General features: G+C 35.7%; 1 protein-coding gene across 3 annotated transcripts; it reads right to left on the reverse strand.

Annotated features, from left to right (window-relative positions):
• Positions 1-517: 517 nt before the first annotated feature.
• LOC106063866 (uncharacterized) lies at positions 518-4971 on the reverse strand. Of its 3 annotated transcripts, XM_056041928.1 has the most exons (4): positions 4762-4914; positions 4131-4150; positions 2629-2748; positions 518-1201 (listed from the first exon to the last, which is right to left on the reverse strand). In XM_056041928.1, the coding sequence occupies exons 3-4, from the start codon at positions 2740-2742 to the stop codon at positions 773-775; spliced, it is 543 nt and encodes a 180-aa protein (XP_055897903.1). In that variant the 5' UTR covers positions 2743-2748; positions 4131-4150; positions 4762-4914; the 3' UTR covers positions 518-772. The 3 variants fall into 3 exon arrangements, with proteins under 3 accessions (XP_055897903.1, XP_055897905.1, XP_055897904.1); XM_056041930.1 differs by lacking the exon at positions 4131-4150 and having other exon boundaries at positions 4864-4971; XM_056041929.1 differs by lacking the exon at positions 4131-4150 and having other exon boundaries at positions 4762-4913.
• Positions 4972-16149: the final 11178 nt, after the last annotated feature.

Consider the following 16149-nt stretch of genomic DNA (forward strand, 5'->3'; position numbering starts at 1 on the left):
ATTTATCTTCGGACTCAAAGACAAGGCTTACTATTATCTAAAAATTGCAAAATAATAATTATGAGACGAGAGTGTTCTTACTTTGGATGATCAATTACTAGATCTAAACAATGATATGCTGCATACGTTAGGGTTGAATAAAGACTTAATAACTACTTAACAAAAACAACGCCTTGTTTTAGCTTTTTTGAAGTTTTTTCCACGACATTTTGTGTAATGTTAGAGATTTCTATATCAAGTCTCATTATAATATATGTCTATGATAAGGAAATATATGTCATAATAAGCCATATGTATCTTATGAAGACTTTGATCGTATCTGAGATATTGTGTAATATTGTAGAAGTACATTAGGTTTTCAATAAACTCCGTACTTTTATTTTGTCGCTGTTTATTATCGGCTGATGACATGAATTATCTAAGTGGTACAGCATCCATGTGATTATAGTAGATCATGTCTGAATCATCGTTTCTTAAAGCCTCACTTTCCAGTTATAAGAAATAATCAAACGAAACGTTGAACTTACCTATTTCTTTAATTGGTTTTATCAACTGTCCTTTATTTCAAAGTTTTCAAGGTACCAAAAAGTATAACTGTGATATTTCATGTAAAAGAATAGACTAAGAAAAAGTGAAATATCTCTAATGGTGTTTGTTTTTTCTATTTGCTAGATCTAACAGACTTTAATTCCTCTAAGATATAATTTGACAGTTTCCAAGCTATCCAGTCTTTTTTTTTATTTCATATGGAAAAATATATATTTTTGGTGCTTCAGCGACCCGCTGCTTTGCAGATTTGGTCAACTGTAGTAACTAAGTCAGGCCATAAAAATCGTTTACGTCTCAGCTCTGGGTCTTGTTCCACGTATTCCCCAGAGCGCCTTCCGTTGTTTGCCAGTGTGTCTGCTACTTGACACACTTTTTTACCAACGTTGCCGAGATCTTCCCAGAAGTCTCGTTTGTCGTCTGCTACTTCTGGGTCAAGGCCGCTAGTTATATCCCTCTGTGTTTCACTTGCAGCTTTGCAGACCTTGTTGACAACGGTCAAGAGATTGTTCCAGAAATCTCTCTTCTGTACTTGGACTGGGTCTACTTCAGTAGCATTGTTAGCATTATTATCCAAGGAAAGGGTTTTGGCTATTTTACATATTCTGCTGCCAGTCTTCCAAAGGCCTTCCCAGAAATCTCTTTTACTGAATTCCTGTATTTAGAATTTAAAAAATAAAATAATTATCGCATTGTGAATGGTTATTTACATGATTTTTAAATAAAAAAAAAGTATTTTGATTATTGTGAGTATTAGTAACAGATGCCTCCATTAAAGCGTCTTGCCTTTACATGTAAAATTCCTAAATTTTCAATAGTTTAAAAGAACCCACAGCAGGGCTGGCCTTTGACATATGCAAACTAGACAGCCACCTAGGACCTACGACTAGTGGGGGCCAGGAATCAAAACATTTTTATTTGAGAAAACGAAAGAAAAACGTACTTGTCCCCAATGTTATTGTTGAAGCGTATTTTGAGATTTTTTATAAATTACTTAATTTTTTTTTCTTTTCGCTGTTTATTTTTTATTTTTGTATTTCATTTGGTGCCACTAAATTCATTTCGACTAGGGCATCCAATTATCAAAGGCTGGCCCTGTCCCCAGCCTCCTACTGCATGATGTCCTTCTCCCTTTGCTGCAGAAATAAATCATACCATACACAGTGTAGAACAAGGCTTGAGGGATTTTTTTTTTTCGTAAAATTATCCCTTCAGCTCGGAGGCTTTCTGGGATCGCACCACTAGATCAAATTCTAGGCCTATCCAATTAAAAAATGTGCCAGCCGCAACCCACGTCATGTACACAAAGAGTGTTGGGCTAGAAACTTAGTACTGCAATGTCAAAGAGCGTAGTTTCGCTTCAAAGAAAGAGGTCTAGTAATGAAGAGGAAAAATATCGGTCTTTGGCTGACCATACATCGCCCTAAATTGCTAGTTTTTGATACAACCAAACTCAGATCAGTCAGCAAAGAGAATTGTATAATTTTATATGTCAAATAGAAGTCTTAAGACAAGAATCAGAGATAAGAAAATGTTGTTATGTGTCCAAACCAAACCAACATTCAGTTTTACTACAATACTTTACATCGGTAAAGCTACTATAGCAATATCAACAATAAAGATGTAAATACGAACAACATTCACACACCGTACACACACTCACAACCAATGCTTTCTGAGTCACACTTCCATGTTCGTCTCTGTGACGACAGCTGAACTTGTAACGCTCTGACTGAAAGTGGTGTACAGGTGTTTTCAAATCTTCCGTTTAAGCACTAATGGAAAGAGGACAACACTTAGTACAGATGTGATGTAACAGTGGTTTAATGGGTGCAGATTGTCTTGACCAGTGAATGGGGGGGGGGGGTTGGCGCAAGATTTTCAAGTAAAGAAAAGTTGGTTGCTGCCTTTGAGATTCTAGAGTTACACAGAGGCATAGTTTCTATGTAAATTAGGAGACTAAGGCATCAGTGGGGGCCCCTAACCCTTTTGAAAACTTTACAAAAAATGAAGTTAATTATAATGTAAGCTAATGCAATCGATACAGTTTTTTTTGGTCAAAAGAAAGAAAAAAAGTATGACCTGCTGCAGCGTTTGCAATTCCCTCGAGAAAGTCTGATATTCATCATCACTTGTTGGTAGAGCCGAGGCCAATACAAGACTGAGTAGAAATGTGAAGCTAACTTGAAGGAACATGTTCAGCTGATTTGAGTTGTAAATATATATATGTACATATATGAAATGAGAAATGTCTATAGTAATACACCACTCAGCCTACACATGTATAAGAAATAGTTTTATTTATTTATATGTTATAATCTAAAACACATATAAAGTTATTTTTAAATCGGAAAAGACAACAGTTTTGTTTAAACCAAAACACTGTCTCCAGTGGCGTTTCATTATAGGGAAACATAGGAACCCCTAGTTGGCTCGGCTTCCGGCCTCAATGAGAGGAAATCAGATGTAACTCAATGAGTCGTGCTTAAAAATAGCGGATTCATTTTAATGATCCATGATTGATGGGGAAAACTCTGGGCTGAGGGTTCGGTACAAGGCCATCTCTCATACCTGGCCTCTTGAGTAAAATCCATCCAGTTGATCAAGGGTCATATATGGTCGCAAGCTCGACCCTATAAAATATATTCACTGAGGACAGGATAGACAAAAAAACAACAACTTATTCCCTTCTTAAAAAAAAGGTAAAAAAGTTGTTTATAGGGAAAATAAATTTGATTCGCCTCTCCCTTCTCTCTCTCTCTCTCTCTCTTGCTCTCTATATGTCCATTGCATACATTCATTGTCTAGCTTTCTAGATGACATATACATACATATATATATATATATATATATATATATATATATATATATATATATATATATATACATATGCAAAAAGAAAAAGAGATAGAGAAAGATAGAATGGGAGGCAGAATGTGAATATTGAGAGAAAAAGAGAAAAAGAAGATAACTGACTAGTATAAATTTAGCAATAAGTAAACAAATTAAAGAAACAAGCAAAGTATTTAAAAATTCTTTAAAAAAAAACGTTTCTTAAGGGGAAGAACTCTTAAAACTATATCAATAATGAACAAGCTATTTCCCCTGTTTGATATTAAACAAAGTAATTAATTACCAATAGTTAATTGACTGATTGGGTGTTTTTTTTTTAATTGATTTATGTTTTATTAGGTACAATAAATAGTTGTTTAAAGTATCAACTTTATCGGAGAACGCGTGAGGGAGAATTAGCGTCAATAATTATTTAATGGGAATAAACACTACTAATTTAGCCATATCTGAATACTGAAAGATTGGTTTCCCTTGTTTGTATTAAAAAGTAATTACAAGTAATTAATTGACCGATTGGCTGCTTTTCTTTTTCATACTAATTCATGTCTTATCTATGCCAATGAATAATTGTGAGAAGTTTCAACTTGATCTGAGAATGGGTGTGGGAGAAATAACGTGTACACACCTTTTGACAGACAGACTGAAATAGAGACAGACAGACAGAGGTTAGACAGACAGACTGATAGATAGACAAAGTGAGTTGGTTTAAGCCTTGTCAAAACTACTCTTACCACAAAGTTTGACGATTAGTCTATGTAGATTCATTTCAGTATTAGCATAAATATGCCAGGAAATAAAAGAATAAAAAGCAATTAAATCATTTATTCAATAAATATATATCTACATATTTTCGTTTAAAATAAAATAGAGAAAAGAAAAATTTAAAAAAAAAGATCTACAAATTATATTGATAGATTAAGTAACATAAATCTATTCTGTTCGATACATTTATTTGTCTTGGCTGAATGTTGTTCAATAAAGCAACAACAACATTCGTAGAAAATAATTACTTTACATACACAACAAACATATAAAGTAAAGGGAGGTAACTCCTCTTCCCCTCACATCTTGCTATTAATTGGACTGTTTCTTTTGCCAACTGTTCACGAGAATAGTGTCATGTGGACAGCAAGACGGCCAACCGCCATTACTTCACAAATAAAGTAAAGGTCGCTGGGTTGATTCAGGGGCGTCCTTAAAATCCCAAAGTCTGAAACCCGACTCTTCCCCGAGTTTCGAACCCGAGCCCTCTCGATTCGTAAGCCAAGCGCTTTACCAGTCAGCCCTAGCCCACCGACACAAATGTACGCACGTGAAATAACCTTAACTATCATAATCAAAAAGGGAAAGATAACTAGTTACATAGGTAAATGTTCTTTGCGGAAGCACTACAAATTTAAAAACTGAAAATGTAAAAGCCAAAGCAAAACAATTTGTAGCACGAAACAAAACAAGAATGGTTACGTTAGCTTCTAGTCCCTCAGCACGCTAAACTCTAAACGTTCCATATCTATGCAAAAATCGTTTACCATTTATACTTTGAAACTGTGAAGTGTTCGTGATCAAAACACAGTTACTGTCCCTGCTATGCAAGCTCGTAGGCGATAGAAAATAAAATGTATAATTGATCATTACACAATCTTAATTTTTTGTTACATTCAGGATGCCAGTGACCTGACTTGTTTCAAATGAGTGTAAAAGCTAATTACTATGCGATCACACTTACACGAGAGTGCTTCATTTAACCGGCTGAACACCTTCTTTGTACCTTTAGATTTAAATTTAGCCTACATAATTATCAGAAAAAAAGAAGAAAAAAAATTATAACCATCTATCAAAGTGTAAAGGGTTTATGTTTTGCAAGTATTATGCAATATGAAATTATAAAACTGTCTGTTAAAATGAAGTCATATTTACATACACATTTTACATATAAAACATGGGGGGGGGGACTCACCCTCAAAAATACTCTTAAAGGTACAGTGGATGGAGCACGAAGAAAGGGTCGTCAAATGAAAAGCTGGCTGGACAAATAATGGCCTCTGGATTTTCGCCAGTGGACAGCTGCTGACCGAGAAAAGTGGAGGGTTTTGATTACGTCAATGTTCATAGCACCCCCTACTTTGTATTCAAGGTACCTGAGATGAACTCCTATTGAAAAATCAGAGCAGGAAGGACTAGTCCTCCCGTAGTGCTCTGGCAAGAAACTTAGCCGTCCGGCGTAGTGTCTCATAGCTACCATACAAGTCGAGTGACTGCACAGGCAAGTCCCCCCTTAGCTCGCGGAGCTGGGGACACTCGTACAAGACATGCGACACTGTTTCGACGCTCTCTCCACAGTGACGGCATCGGGAGTCAAAGTTAGTGCGGAACCGGGCAAAGTATGCCCCAATAGGACAATGTTCCGTCCTGCACTGCGCAACTATTGACTGCTCTGACCTCCTCAGTCGCCACCATGGATCGTCGCGATCTGGGTGACGCATGCGCTGCCAGACACCACGTGCTCTGTCGGATTCCTCCCAGGACTTTAACCACTTCTCATGAATGAGTGCTCGGATTTGTGCCGTTGCTTGTAAGTACGTGCTTGGTGCTTCGAGGTGTGTGGCTGCCATTGCACCCTCCCTTGCGAGGGCGTCTGCCGTTTCATTGCCCCTCACGCCGCAATGTGAAGGCGCCCACTGCATATAAACGACAGCTCCAATAGCTCGGCGGATGTTATCTGCGCCGCCACCCATAACTAGGAGACTGGAGCGAGAGTCAGTGACCAACACCACCGTAGTGGCGCTAGTCTCGCGTTGGAGCATTCGGGCCCTAATGGCCTCGAACGCCCTAGTTATCCCTGTAAGTTCGGCATACATGGAGCATGCAGCGTAGCCGCATGGACCAGAGAGCCTATCTGGTTCAGTCCGGTCGGGGTAGACAATAAGGGCCCCATACCCCGATCTATCCAAGGTACAGATAACGACGACGATGACAATGACATAAGCAAAACTATTCCTCTTGCTCAACGGTGGTCCGTAGTAATACCAATAATGGGAATTCAATGTAGAGAAAGAGGGAGGTACATCGTCAATATAACGGGCACTAGGCCGAGGGGTTATCTGATGAGGTATACAGGTATACAGTTTACAGACTTTAAAGACCCTGATCAAAAAGTAAGTGTTCGTCTGTTTATGTATTAAATTCTTTAATGGAAATACCCGCTGACGCAAGTCTGTTCGAGATATATATTGTCTAAACACAATTTCGAAAATTTATTGCGGTCAAATAAGAATTATCCTTGTGTGGCTGATTTACTCACTAACTTTCTAATTCCTAGGAAATCAATAGTGTCGTTTCCAAGAATCATGTACAGATCTTTCCGGTTTATAGAGGAATTGTAAAATTAATTAAAATTTTAGTCTGTTACTTGTCTAAAATTACGGCTTAACTATCCGAAAAAAAATAAATCTTTTTATTAGGTAGGGTCTACGAGTTGGAACATTAAGGATGACTGCAGACCCATTTGCGACCTGTATAGATTTAAACATCTCAGAATTTATATACAAGTATTTAACCCCTTCTATTTCATTAGAGGGAAGGCAGGGATGGCTTAGTGGTCAAAGGCTAGCTTTCGAAGCCGAGAGTCCGCAGTTCGAGCCCTGCTGGAGACTGATGTTTTTTAATTTCGGAATCTTAAGGGCGCCTGTTAGTCCATCTAGCTCTAATGGGTATCCAACTTTAGTTAAAAAAAGTAAAGGTGGCTTGTCATTCTGCTGGCTACATGAAGCCCTCGTCAACCCTGGGCGACAGAAACAGATGCCATTTACATCATCTGCCATATAGATTGCAAGGTCTGAATGTAATACTTTATTTTTTTTTTAAATTTCGTTTTAGTTTATGGACTAACTCAGGTGATTAATATTGTAGAACTATATTAAGACGTAGACTACAAGATAATAAATGTAATTATAAAAATACTTGAAAGACCTGAATTGGAACTTGAGAGCTCAGGTTTTCTCAACACAAGAAACTTTACGCCAACCAATCGCTAATGAAAATCGAAGGTTTTATAGTTTTCTTTTTTTAAACTCAAACTTTTTCAAACTTTAAAGCGGCGTATAAATGGGGTTTATTTTACTCAGTGATGCCCAAACTATGGCCCGCGGGCCATATCCGACCCGCGACATGTTTCCATCCGGCCCGCCAAAAAATCGGAACAAAGTGTAGAAAAAAAGGTAAGGTTGACACATTTTTTCACAAACGTCAGGATTGGAACTTTGATTTCATTCCAATCTAATGTAGAGTCTAATATTCATAATTTTTTTTTTCTAAAGAACGCAACGTTGTTTTTTTTTATTTTGGCGACAAAAGTTGACAGTGATTTTTGGTTCTTCAACAATGTCGCTGCTGTCTTGAGTTTGGCCGTATCCTTGACACCTCTTGTGTGCAACGCAGGGCATCATTACTGCATCCTTTTTGTTCGCGTTCTTTTTAGTATCAATGCGAGTGGTACCATACCATGTAATATTTGTGCGTTAATGAAATGGGAGCAAACATGGGTTTAACCCTTAAAGTGCTGAGCTATTTTACAATGTGGAATTACAATTCTAATGTTTAGAGGCTAATTTACCACACGCGTTTAAAGGGTTAAGGATAATAAAAAAAATTATAGCACTTATTTGAGTAGGCGTGCACGTAATCGCTTTAAGGGTGTAAGCAGAGCCACGTGTTTGTAATAAACTGTTTAAACTGGTTTATTCTCAGTTTCATATTTTCTTCTTTTTATTGTTGTGGCCCGCGACAACAGTGTTGGAAATTAAAACGGCCCGCAGACCGAATAAGGTTGGGCATCACTGATTTAACTTATACCATACATTAGTCAGGCATAGTTTCCCCTCCTTTGTTCGATACCTAACAAAATAATTAATGACTAACAGTTAATTAATTAATTGGGTAATATCTATATCTATATATACATATACAAAATACATATATATATATATATAAATTCATTCGTTGATTGATTCGTTTGTAGTCAAAGTGAATGAAATAATTGTGCCAAATTTTTAGTTTGATTCGAGATTTGGTGTGTGGACAACGTTTACATTTAATAACATTTCAGCTCAGATATAACTTTTGAGGTCATATGATGTTTACACAATTTAAACAACAGCTTGATGCTGAAGCAACAGATTGTGTACAGGAAAGCATCCGCTACTCTGGCGTCTACATTCATTTTTTAAGCAATTATTGCATTCAGTGATTCTTAATTTAAAACCAACAAAACGAATTAATGTGAAGTTAGGCTCAAACATTGCCAAAATATATTTTATGTCTATGTGCTCATACTATTATTTCCCGCCGGCTGAATCGATAAATACAGGTATTCCTTTCATCTGACCGAATACTGAAAAACATGACAAGGGGTCTACGAGCCTAAAAAGTTTGGGAACCACTGATCTAGATCTATTACAAATTAAAATAAAATAACTCATAGATCTAATAGTCATAAGATCCACTATATTTTCACTAGATTTAGACCATACATGAGATCAACATGAAAATATATAGTATATAGAATCTAGATCCATCTACTTCACATCACACGATGATATAGACCAGTGAGTGAAACGAGTGCACTGATTCTGATTAACACCAGTTCATAATCATCATCATCATAGACTAATGATAATAATCTAAAAGCAATAATCATACTGCCTTTTTTAGTCAATAGCCTATAGTCAAGCTAGTGGAACGTAGGTTAAACGTGAAGGTTTAATATGGTATAAGATCGACCTATTTTGTATGTTTGTAGCTTGTAGGTCATCTCTCAATTATGATAATTGATATCATCAGCCATATCTAAAGTTACTAAAGTGTCTCAAAAGTCTTTAGCTGATGATTTTGTAGCTGATTCGAGAGGCCCAATAAGGCAAGAGTCTAGTACTCTGTCTCTTGATCTATCTACTTACAAAACTAGTGCATAGCCATAATGTAGTCAAATCTTGATAACTAGTCTTCTAGATCTAGCAATCTAGATAAAAGTACTAAATCTACTGATCTATATTTTAGATTGGACATCTACAAAAATTATATCTATGCCAGGCCTAGACTCCATATAGATCTATTTATAATAGATCTAGATCTATTGGTAAAACTTACCCAAGGCAGTTTATAATCCATGCCTCGCCTACACCCCATATACATTTAATAATAGTTTCAAAATAATTTATTTTCCATGCCATGTCCAGATGCAATTCATTAGACATACGAGTTCATGCAGTATTAAATGATGTAGTGTCAAGTTAGATCTATCCCCTGAAATTCAGTATAATATAAAACTCATAGATCTAGTTAGTTATTGGCTATGACACTGATCAACTTGGACTTGTGATACATATATTTTTTTGTCTCTTATCAGACTTGATGAATGAAGTTTTGGTGCATTTTATACTTGTAATAAGGCTACAAAAGTATCATCAGGTGTGCTCTAACCATTGGTATTTTTCCTAGCAACACTTCTGATCTAGTCTGTAATACATTTTTTTTTTTTTAAATGTTAGTAATGTTTCAGTTATTAACAAGTAGAACCATGGCAACCAGTTCTGGTCCTATTGGGGCATATTTTGACCGGTTCCGCACGAACTTTGACTCCCGATGCCGTCACTGTGGAGAGAGCGTCGAAACAGTGTCGCACGTCTTGTACGAGTTTCCCTAGCTCCGCGAGCTAAGGTCGGACCTTTCTGATCAGTCACTCGACTTGTATGGTAGCTATGAGGCACTACGCCGAACGGCTAAGTTTCTTGCCAGAGCACTACGGCAGGACTAGTCCTTCCTGCTCTGATTTTTTTCAATAGCAGTTCATCTTAGATGATGTACCAGAATGGCTCAAGTATCATACTTATACTATTTCTACTCTCTGGGCAGACATTAATTATACTGGCATCCATTCAATATTTACTGTAAGTACTACTATACAATTTTTATTTTAGTTATCTAATAGATGTCTTATGAAGTGTGTGATTTTCATGGTCAAGCAACATCCAAATATCTGGGATGGAACTTAACATTTTTCTCTAGGTTTTTTTTATAACACTCTTAAGCAAATTAATCTTTCATGAATGTCTAATATACCTTTGTTTTACAATAAACATTTAGAATAAATTAGGCAAAAGTATGTTTGATAATTTGTATGTTTGATACAAACATGTATTCAATTTAATATCATTATTTTTTAATTTTAATGTTTTCAAAAGAAATTTGCCTATATGCCTACATGTATAATTACAGTTATGTTTGGAGATGCAAGAAAAAAGCATGCATTCTTGAAAAGTCAATGATTGGTTGCACCGCTTCAAGGGAAGGTACTGCAAGTATAATTTTCCATGTATTCACTTCTCTCAAAAGCTGAAGTACTTGTATTTTTGAAAACTAACTTTCCATGACAATGTAAATCATAACATATGTTTATAGCTGTAAATTAAATTAACTGAATATCTGCATTCACCTATAGTAATAATTCATAACTAAGGTTAGGGCCATGCCAGTGTCTACACATTAACTCAGTAGCTCATTTTAGGTACAGACTCTTTTTAGAATGGCAAAATTAATTATATAATTATACTTAATAACACATATATCACACATACACTTTTAATCTTTTAATTTTTTTTTAAAACTAGATAACTTTCTGTTATGAGAAAAGATGAGATTCTTGGACTCCTGCATAACACCACCAGAAACAAAAATCCCATCATGTTGCAAAATAAAAGTCTTGGACCAATTTTAATAAGTTATATTATACTGTAAGCTCTATACATATTTATGTATATTCTGTCATTCAGCCAACAGGTTTGAATTTAGTATTTCTTTAAAACTATTATTCTGAGCTCAATTAAAACAAGAGGGAGCGTAGTGGATGAGTGGTAAAGTACTTGACTTTTAAACTGAGGGTTCTAGGGTTCGAATAAGACTGGTATTTTCAATTTCAAAATGCTCTGAGTCCACCAAGCTCGAATGCAGCGGTTCTCAACCTTTTATGCTCGGTGACCCTTTTTTACAATCCCCCACTCCGCCGCGACCCTCCCCCTCCCCACACACACATACAGCAATAGAAGAATAGACAACAGCAATCCATATTTTTGATGGTCATAGCGACCCCTGGCATATCGTCAATCGAGCCCCAAGGGGGTCGTGATCCACAGGTTGAGAACCCCTGCTCTAATGGATACATGGCATTAGTTAGGAATAAGTAAAGGCGGCTTTGGAATCCGTGGTTAAGTCATGGGTTTGAATCTCTGTGAAGACTCAGATTTTGAATTTCTTGATTTTTATCTGAGTCCACCCAACTCTAATGGGTACCTGACTTTCGTTGCGGAAAGTAAAAATGGTTGGTTGTTGTGCTGCACCCTGGCCAAAGAATCAAATGACCTTAACATCATCTACCCCAGTGATTCCCAAAGTGGTCTATATAGACCCCCAGGGGTCTACGAAGACTTCTAAGGGGTCTACGAAAGTGAAAAAGCAAATTGGGGGTCTATGAGATGTCCATGGGGGTCTATGACTTTAATGTTCACACCCCATTAATGTAACTATTTCAAACACTTATAAATGATTTTTACCTTAGTTATAAATAATTATCACATCAGTCAAAAGTAAAATAGTTCTATTTATATTTCAATACTTATTTTAATAGTTAATTTTGTCTACATATAAGTAATGTTTAACAAAAAGAAATCTTGATTTTAAAGCGTTGATTATTTATTTCCTTGTTAAATAAGAGATTGTCTATAATAAGAGCCTTTTTATGACCATATGAAACCAATTACACTCGAGGATTATTTGAGACGATGCCACCCTGATAAAAAGAGAAAAGTGAGAAAAAAAGTTCAGAATAGACTCACTAAATGTTTCTTCAACATCATATAGAAAGGATAGTGGTTTGTGAGCATTTTACAAGATCTCTTTACATGTAGCCAAACACGGAAAACACTGTAGATAAAACATTGATTTTACCAGCCCTTGAAGTAGTTTTAAAAACTGTTTTACACAAACCTTCATCTGATATTATGAAATGAATTTCTTTTAGTAACACTACAGTTCAAGGGCACATCGGTGGGATGAGCATTAAAGCTGCAAACTGCCTAATGGTCATCAGCTCCATATTTTTCCCCAGGGCTGACCCACGAAACCTTTCCCATGTTTGGGTGTATAGCTGCAAAGCAGCAGAGGTTTGAATTCTATTTACCTTCGGCTAGGTAGGCTGCAAGCCAAGGCCAATGAGCCCCTCCTGCCCGAAGCTTACTGGTTTAGGCGCCAGTAACTCACCTTTGCCCTTTCTCCTGTTATTGAAAACAGCTCCGCAGGCTCAATATTTGAGCCAAACGTGAAAGATCAAGAAACTCTTTGCGAAAACGTTTACAATAATACATAAGGCTAATTAATAAATTAATATTTAATGTTTGAAGGACTACTTCATAGAACAACGAATTCCTATATGAAACAATATCCGCAGAAACGGATGATGAACATAAAAAAAAAAAACATATCTGTAAAAGAAGATAGATCTCTCTAACTTATGATGTAGCTTTACATTACTTTTCACTCTTTGACTCAATGCAGTTTGAAATTAGTATAAAAAATTAGTTTGTGAATGTGCAAAAATGCAATATAAGTTAAACAGGGGGTCTACCGAAAATCAGAAAACATGGCAAGGGGTCTACGAGACAAAAAAGTTTGGGAACCACTGATCTAACCTATAGATTGTGAGGTCTGAAATGGGAACTTTTTTTCTAAAGGTGGTTGGTTGTTGTGCTGGCCACATGACACCCTCGCTAACCACGGGGCACAGAAACAGATTAACTTTACAACATCTGCCCGATAGATTGCAAGATATGTAAGGGAACTTTATTTTTTTTTATTAAAATAAGAATCTAACAAAAGTTAACATATAAAATATGGCGCATTCTCCTTAAAGCTAAAACCCAGGTGGGAAGGTTGAAAATGATGGAAAAAAAAACAACCATTAATTAAATATTCTTAATGCCCTTCAAAAAACTTACATGCATGTTGTTCCCTCATAATATTTTTGACAGAAAATCTTGTTTAAATTAGATTTGAATTTTGCAAATTAAAAGAAAATTATAATCAATGGTTGTATCCAAACCTTTTGAATTATTTTTCATTTATAAGTATATTGAACTGAATGGATAGTCATGAAATTGTTAAATGCATTTTAAATTGCTGCTATCATTCCATTGACTAAACAATCATAAAATAATAATAAAAAAAAAAATAATTTCAAAATTATTTTTTTCAAGCATAGATTTCACATAGAGTGAAACTTTTTATTTTTATTTGGCTAATGCTTCAATTTTATTGTATCATATTAGTTTTTAATTTTCATTACCCAGGATATTTTAAAAATATGTCCACTATTCTCACATATAATGTAACTCGTATTCACAAAATGCTCAAATTAAGCTATAATCTTTAGACCATAGAGATTTGTATAAATTAACTTGTTTAAATACATTGTAAATGTATATTGCATTTTTGTATCCAAAATTTTTCTGTTGAGTCTTATTGTTAAAGATATACATTTCTGATTATAAATGACTGTACAAGTTAGTGAATAAAAATTTGTCATTATTTTAGCTGCTATAGGAATACATTAATGTGAGATACCAGTACTTTGGTATGTGTCATATAACAATTTAATGTAATGAAATAAATAGTCTGTAGAATTGAGAATTGACAGTAAAAACATTTAAGTGATGGGCTGTGATCTGTGTGAATTGAGAGCTGATCATGTATTGAATTTATGTGTTTCATCTTTAATTCAAGTAAATGTTAATGAATGAATAATTTAAAATAAATTTTGAAATATCTACTTTCTTTTAATAATATTTTTTTGCATCAGATCAGAATTTTCAACTTTGCATTCTTAAAATAAACTATAATTTACTATTTGCCTAAGGTAATGTCAGAACACAAAACCATAGTTTTATAATAAAGTGTAACTTATCTAAGGTGTATATTGACTACACACAATTTAATTATTATTCTTCATCAAATAGGAGTTTCAACCTTGAGATAAATAACTTGTACATGTACTTATGCAATTTAACTATAAAAAAAGCATAGTCAATGAAATAGTAATACTAGTAAATAAGATAAAAGTAAATTAAATATCAATGCTATTGAAGCCACAGTTGTCTTTTTTTATCTTGTTTGGTGGACTGCAATTTAAGAGGCTATTAATTTCATTGATAATTTCCTCTTAGCTGAAGTGACAGTGTTGTCTCTTTAAAACCTAAGCTATACCAGTTTAGGCGCCATCTTGCTTTAACTGACACAGAAGAGAGCACCTGGTTGCATACACCTTCAGAACGAGACAGATGGATGTCACTTAAAAAACGTAGATGGCAAAAGAAAAAATCTGATTCTACCACTGGCGGACAATGGTTATGCCTGTGCTAGATGTGGCAAAATATGTAGGTCACTGCTGGGGCTGAGTAGCCACTGGAAACATTCCTCATTATTCTTCAGACTGAAAGATAAGTCTATCATTTTTGAAACATAGTTTGTAGCTTCTGTAAATGCATGAACTGCCGTCACTAATTACACAAGTCCCATGTGAGTTTGATGGCTTCTAAACATCTTACTTTGCCTTATATTAAATCGTCGTTCTCTCTGTTCCACTGAGTACTTGTTCAAATATCATTGATATATCGTAACATGTCATCATTTAGAAAATAAAAGCGATAATCTCTGAAACCTAGGTACAAGTCAGAAGCCATTGATAACACTTGCCATTTAAAAAAAATGAATCTAGATTAGTTACTGATTATTCAATCCATTTAGGCATATACATTTATATATGTGAATGTATAATTTTCCAAAGGCTGCAGCCTATTTGGACTAACCAAGCCATTGGACTCGAGACAAAAATACACTTTCTCAACACAATCGTCATTCCAACTGCTACATATGCATTTGAGACATGGAAGTCATCTGTCAAAATTGAGAAAAGACTAAATGTGGCTCAACAGAGATGGCTGAGACGGATTTTGGGAGTCAGTTACACAGATCGGGTCTCAAACAAGGAAATCCTATGCCGAACTGGGAGTCGAACACTTAGTAAGGTTGTGACTGAGCGGCGCATGAGGTTTGCGGGACATGTTCTACGTCAAAATGAATTACGCACACCAAGAGTTGCGATAACATGGAAGCCAAAACGAGGAAAGCGCAAATAGGGACGTCCTCGTATTACTTGGCGACACACCTTCGTGGAGGACCTCAGAACAGTGGACAACAGGTGGGAGGAGGCTTCAGACATTGCCAGTGACAGATCTTTATGGAGACAGCTTGCCCCCGAACGGCGGGGGAGGACCTAAGTCTAAGTATGATTACCGTTTACACTTGACTATACTAGTATACTTTAGCGTAGGCTTCTTGAGCTAAGGTAGGAAGGTTACACCTTCAGATTTACTGTGATCTAGATCTAGAAGTATGCCTAGATCTCACAGTGTAAGGTGTTCAACATGTTTATTTTTGTTTGCAAGCCACTCAAAAGAAAAAGAAAGTGATAAAAGTATTGAAAGGTCTTGTCAGTCTAGATTACTCTAGACAGTCTAGATCATCTACTCATCTAGGATTCTACACTAGAGTATCTGTCATATCGTGATCAGAAAGGTGGGCGGCTCTAGGTATACAGATCTATTCCATGACTAAGACCCTGGCTAGATCTACTGATCTAGATCTAAC

This window comes from Biomphalaria glabrata, chromosome 9, assembly GCF_947242115.1.
Source record: "Biomphalaria glabrata chromosome 9, xgBioGlab47.1, whole genome shotgun sequence".
Classification (NCBI taxonomy): Eukaryota; Metazoa; Mollusca; class Gastropoda; family Planorbidae; genus Biomphalaria; species Biomphalaria glabrata.

Excerpts from the sequence above, each read along its gene's own strand:
- LOC106063866 (XM_056041930.1), bottom strand. The coding sequence starts at position 2,742 with ATGTTCCTTCAAGTTAGCTTCACATTTCTACTCAGTCTTGTATTGGCC. Across the intron at positions 1,202-2,628 it reads AATTGCAAACGCTGCAGCAG|GAATTCAGTAAAAGAGATTT; the intron begins GTCATACTTTTT and ends TTCTAAATACAG.